General features: G+C 34.6%; 1 protein-coding gene across 1 annotated transcript; it reads left to right on the top strand.

Moving 5' to 3' along the window:
- The first annotated feature begins 4,242 nt into the window (after nucleotides 1-4,242).
- LOC116076214 (olfactory receptor 12-like) lies at nucleotides 4,243-5,190 on the top strand. Its single transcript, XM_031349888.1, has one exon. It carries the CDS (start codon nucleotides 4,243-4,245, stop codon nucleotides 5,188-5,190), a length of 948 nt encoding a protein of 315 aa, XP_031205748.1.
- Nucleotides 5,191-6,684: the final 1,494 nt, after the last annotated feature.

The raw sequence follows: 6,684 nt of genomic DNA, 5'->3' as shown, positions 1-6,684 counted from the left end.
GGCTGAGAGGATCCTGTCCCTGCCACCCTGCAACTCCCCTGCCACTCAGGAGGCCTGTGCCTCCTAGCTGGTCCAACCTTAGAAAGTCACTGGAGAGAAAATGGCAGATCTCACCTGAGTCCCTGGTTAAAGGACTTCCTGGAGGCAAGTTCTCCACTCGTAGAGAAGGGGCAGAGAGGGTTGCAGATCCACTGCTGTCACTCCGAAGCTGAGAGGATCCTGTCCCTGCCACCCTGTGACTCCCCTGCAACTCATGAGGCCTGTGCCTCCTGGCTGGTCCCGCCATAGAAAAAATGTAAGATCTCACCCAGGCTCTTATTTCTCAATTTAAAATAAAATATTTTTAATTTGTGTATCAGGTAGATAATTTTGTCTTACAGGTTTTGGAGTTTATTATTAATATTTAGTTAGGTAAGGATTTCTATAAGTTTGATCAATATCATTTATTCATTGTTTCTCCTTAACATCAAAGTTTTATTTGATGAATTTGAGCTTAAGTTTGCAATAAATAAACTTAGTATAACTATGGAAAATTATATTTAAAATATAGGATATGTTCACAGAGACAGTCCTCGGTTTTTGTTTTTTCTCCAAAGAATAGCTGCGTTCTCTATGGCAAGTTGATCTTCAGGATCATCTTTACAAGTTTGCAGTACTCTATATGTACTCAAAAGCCTTCTTAGTGGTTAGTGTTGTGTTTGTATTTGTGTGTGCACATGAGTGTGCATGTGCATGTGTGTGTTTGCATGAGGAAGCACGGGTGTTGGTCATCAGTCTTTCTTCACGTTCTATCTTGGTTGAGAAAGAAATTCTTGTTGTAAACCTTGCATACACCACACAACATATACTAACAACTTTCATAGATTCTTCTATCTCCACATTCACCTTGTCATAGAACTTCTGGAATTGCAAGCATATTCTATTGCATACAACTTTATGTGACTTCTGGAAATCTGAATTCAGACCCTCACAGTATGTGACAAGTGCTTTACTCACTAAACAATTTCCCCATCTAGCTTTTACATTTTTAGATGTTGTCAGAATATGTAATGACTTTAAAATTAAATATTAACATGTATGCTATGTAAAGTTCTGTACTATGTATTATCATATTGATTGACTGTGTAGTAGATAGTAAAGACTACTTTCACAAATTTTAAGAAAACTTGGCAGATGCCATTGAGGAAGAACTGCAGTAAGCAGGTGAGATGGTCCACCATTTTGCACAACTGTGATGCATGTACCTCAGTGAGGTATAGCCCCAGGGCTTCATCTTTGGATAAATTCTTGATATCACTGTGCCTGCTCAAGTTTGTCATTGCTATATTCCTCATAAAACTAGCATGGCATCATTTGTCATGAGGAAACTCTCATTGCCTATAGTCTGGTGTGATTGCTTCATAGCCCACTCTATTGGGAAAATTTCCTGGAGATCAATATGAAGATGAACTTTCATAAATTAATATTATTTAAATGAATGAATGATTTTACAGAATTATTGATTTGATTTAAATAGTTTTAGGAAGTAATATAGTATATATGTGTGTGTATATACATATACTTATATGTATATATATCACTTTTATTTTTACTGCTTTTTAGGTCAGCACTTATTTCCATAAATTGATAGTAATTGGAAAATTACCTGTAATTTAAGTACACAGCATATCATATTCAATTATTTGGACTTCATAACTCAAAAACCTCTTCAAATATTCCATATTAAGATACAATACTATATAGAAAAAGGTTTTATATTTTCATGTTGTTTTTAAGTAGCCTTTCAAGGCTAAGAAAAGCTACACACATAAAGTGGAGGTTACAAAAGGAAACATAAAAACAGTGAAAGAATACACCTTTTTGTTTTGTTTTGTTTTGTTTTGTTTTTTCTAGATGGGTTTCTCTGTATAGCCCTGGCTGTCCTGGTACTCACTCTGTAGACTAGGCTGGCCTTGAACTCAGAAATCTGCCTGCCTCTGCCTCCCAAGTGCTGGGATTAAAGGCGTGCACCACTACTGCCCGGCGAAGGAATACATCTTAATGAGATTGGCTCTATTTTTTTTATATCAAGAATCAGTATTACATTGGTGTTTGTCCAGTGAGCAATATTACAAATGTGTGATCTACTTCTCAGCATGAAATGACATCAGAAATAAGAGAAATTGGTTAGGTTTATTATATGTTTCTGTTGAATAAAAGCAGGGACTCCTAGAAGCAGTAGTTGTGAAATAATATCCTTCCAAAGATTCTTCATAATCAATGACTGATTTTGAGTGAGGAAATATTTGTTCACTTGGAAGCACTGCAGCATACTTTATCTCTGAACTTCTTCATAGACTGAAATTAAAAGAGTCAATAGGAATCAGAAATGAAGATATCCTGTCCTAAATTTATCTCACTTGTAGACATTTCACAATTTCAGACTAATTAGTACTAAGGTGCTACCGAGGAAAAAATATTAAATAGAAAAGCAAAACAACTTCCCAGGTGATTCTACTGAGTCAGAAAGTATAGCAAACACTGACCTAATTGACCTCTGGGGCTTATTTTATTTTAAATAGAAATATATGTGTATATAATTCAACTTTCTGATTTTCTTTCCTTGTTTGAGAGTATTATGCAGCTGGATTAAAGAACTTTAGTTTTAGGAGGTACTTCCAGTTACACATTTACACAATATAAGAAAGACATTTCTTGAAGTTTGAATTGAAGGCCCAGCAAAGGAATTTCTTCTGAGACTAATGAGGTGAGGGCATGTGAAAGGAGAAAACAAACAGGTCTGGTTGATCCATGTGGTTTAGTACTTGAAGAATCAATGTGAAAGATAATTTTGTCAGTTACTATAATTTTTTTAATATGACTTTAAAATAGCAATCAACTTCTAAAGTTCTTTAGTGAGGTTTTTTAGGTAGCCTGATTTTAGTAGTAGGGTATTTGGATTTCAAAAATAAAAAATGTACTTTTTCTGTAGATCTTACTCATTTATTTTTTGGTAGATTTTATTTATTTAATATTTCCATTTTCCATTGGCTAGATATTTTACTTATCTTTTATATGTAACTTTGAGCAATCCTTATGACAACCTATTGGGTCAATTTTCTAATTTGCAGGTTACTGATAATTAAATACAAAAATGGTATTTAACCAAGTTGCTGAGATAACTCAGCAAGTGGTAGAAAAGTGCATGGGTTAGAACCCAAATTTATATGAATCAAAGCATCATAATTTTATGGACAAAATCTTTATTCCTTCAGAGATATGACAGAAGCTAAGCCATTTTAACTTCTTCTGTCTTCGTTTTACTTTTGGTTATATAGGATTTTGAAATAGAAATGTACAAGTTCAATGGTTTATTGAGTTCCTCAAAGAAAAGGAACTGCTTTTGTAGATCTGATTTTAAACATGCCGTTAGTTCCCCAGGATTACAAAATTCATTTTTCTACTTAGTTTTAACTTTTTAGGTATTTTAGTCATTGTTTCTATTTTTGTACTTTTTGATATTTGATATTGTGTTTATATTTACTAAAGAAGTACGTGAGAGTCTGTGTAATCCAGACTCTGACTTTTTTTTTTATGCTTTGTGAATATTTACAGAGAAAAATACTTCTTGTTGGGGAAATTAATCATAAATGTCAGCCATGACATTTTTACATAAACAAATAACTTACAATGTCTTAAATAGGAAGAGAAAAGAGATGCTGGAGCTTGGCTGCCCCTAAAGAAGTCTCTGTCATTCATAGATGAGCAGTAAATGATGCAGAGAACAGAAGTTAATAGTATAACGCTAGTACAGGGGACAGGAGGCGGAGTTTTCACTTGGATGACAATCTTCCAGGCTGGTACTTCACTTTGTGATACTGCAACACCCTGTGTCCTAAGGTTTTTACATACACATGGCAATGTTCCTTATTTCTTTTATTTTTGAGATTATAATGTAATTATATAATTTCCATTTCTGTTTCCCTCCTCCAAAGTATTGCAGATATCCTTTCTTGCTCTCTTTCAAATTTACAGTTTTTCCCCTTCATTAATTGTTGTTTTAAAAGAACCAAATTAATTGCATTTTGTGGTGGTGATTTTCACTCAACTCCTCATTTCTAAATTTCAAATGATGATATGTTTATGTGTCTAAGACAAGTGAAAAACTAAAATGCATCAATTTACATTAGCAGTCCTCCCTCAAATAGGAACCACAAGTTGACCACACTGCTCTGTGATCTATTTCTCAGATAAGTCTCAGTTATGAAACTGGAGCAGAGCAGGAACTACACTGAGCTGACAGACTTTATTCTGCTGGGATTCTGGACATCTCCAGAAGCACGGGTTCCCTTATTCTTACTGTTCTTGCTTATCTATCTGGTCATTGTATTGGGAAATATCAGCATGTTAACTGTCATTAAAATAGACTCCAGACTTCATACACCAATGTATTTCTTTCTCCAAAATTTATCCTTTTTAGATCTCTGCTATTCGTCAGTCATTGCACCCAAAACTCTAGCCACTTTTTTCTCCAAGGAGAAGAAAATTTCATATAATGAATGTGCAACACAGTTCTTTTTCTTTGCTCTTTTTGTTGGAACAGAAGGTTTCCTTTTGGCTGTGATGGCATATGACCGCTTCTCAGCCATTTGCTCACCTTTTCTGTACACAGTCCATATGTCTCAGCCAGCTTGCATTCGTTTGGTGGCTGGCTCCTATATCTGTGGGTGCATCAACTCCATGATACAAACAGGATTCACCTTCAGCTTGCGTTTCTGTGGAGAAAATAGGCTGGACCACTTTTTCTGTGATGTCCCAGCTCTGATCAAGATCTCGTGTGTCGACACCTTTGTGAATGAGATTGTGCTGTTTATTCTCTCTGCTCTCATCATCATCTCCACCATAACTATCATTCTGGTTTCCTATGCCTACATCCTTTCCACTGTTCTGAAGATCCCTTCCACCCATGGTAGGAGTAAGACCTTCTCTACCTGTGGCTCTCATATAGCAGTGGTGAGTTTATTCTATGGAACTGTGTTCTTCATGTATGCGCAGCCTGGGTCCATCTCCTCACCAGAGAAAAGCAAGATTGTAGCTGTGTTCTACACACTTATCATTCCCATGCTGAATCCTCTGATTTATAGCTTAAGGAATACAGAGGTAAAAAATGCTCTGAAGAAGATGTTGCTGAGAAAAATACGCTGGCATTGACTTTCGATTTCCTTCAAACTGCAAAATCAACTAAAAGCAACATAATCAATAATTTATGGAATAATTAAATCAAATGCATCTCCAAGTTTTTGATATTAAATTTTATTTTTAGTGATTTATATATCTTTTAGAGATAAAAGTAAAAGTCCATATACATTTTCACTGTTTCTTCTATGTAACCATAGTGTCATAGCTGGATATTACAATTGTAAAAAATGCAGTTAAATGTATACTATCAAATTAAATATACATTGAATTGGTTAAAAACTATCTTGCCATAGTTGTCCTAATAAATTTTGATGTTCAGTAGCATTAATGTTTGTCTAATTAGTTCATATTCATGTTCCTTATTTAAAACTTTTTATCTAAATTAAAATTATACTTTTGCTCCAAACTTGAAAAATTATTTTCATGATATTACAGAAGATATTTTCTCATAATAATTTGGGTATTTAAATGCCTACAGATATACATACCTTTTAATTATATCTTAGCAATTTTAATCCTAATTTCTTCTTTGGACATGCCAAGGGTTTTACCATAAAGTTCATTTGGAGTTTAATATACATTTAAAAATATCTTATGATGATATGTCAAGTTGTTACATGTCTTTGTTTTTGTTTTATTTTGCTCTAGTTTATTCAAAGTTATAATACCACTAAAATGAACTCATATATATGAATGATATCTGTATACAAATGCTCATGTCCTATAATTGTTTTATTTTCTCAAGTTTTCTTTGATCTTTTAACTTTCTTTTTGTGAATTTAAATATTGAATAATGTTACATTAGTTTTATTAAACATGTTAAAGAGCTGTACAGTCATTAATATAAATTTATATTTTCTTTGTTTATATGTATTTGTTCTGTAGTATATAGTATTGCATTCACCAAAAGGATGTTTAAATTAATTTATTATTTCAGTATAATCTATTTTCTTGGTAGATCCCAGTTTTAAAATTTTAACTTAATTATTTTTCTACTTATTCACTTTACAGCCTGCTCATTGGCCTCCTTCCAGTAAGCCCCTTCCACAATCTTTCCCCCATCCCTCCTCCTCTTCTCTGAGTGTGAGTCCCCCTATGTTTCCCCCAACCCTGGCACTACAAATCTCTAGAATAGGCACTTCCTTTCAACTGAGGCCAGGCAAGGCTGCCTAGCTAGTAGAACATATCCCACATACAGGCAACAGATTTTGGGATAGCCCCTGTTCCAGTTGTTCAGGACCCACATGAAAGTCAAGCTGCACCTCTGCTATAAATGAAAGGGGAGGACTAGGTCCAGCTTTTTTTTTGTTGTTGTTCTTTGGTTGGTGGTTCAGATTCTGACTGTTGGTCTTTGTAACCCCTTCAGGCCCACAATCCTTACTTCTATTGTCCTGTAAGAATCCCTAAGCTTTTACAATTTGGCTGTAGCTGTCTGTATCTGACTCAGCAGCTGGGTGGAGCCTCTCAGAGGGCAACATGCTCCTGTTTGCAAGGATAACAGAGTTT

Source organism: Mastomys coucha, unplaced genomic scaffold (genome assembly GCF_008632895.1).
Source record: "Mastomys coucha isolate ucsf_1 unplaced genomic scaffold, UCSF_Mcou_1 pScaffold4, whole genome shotgun sequence".
NCBI classification, from domain to species: Eukaryota; Metazoa; Chordata; class Mammalia; order Rodentia; family Muridae; genus Mastomys; species Mastomys coucha.
This window is presented reverse-complemented; position numbering and strand designations above follow the sequence as displayed.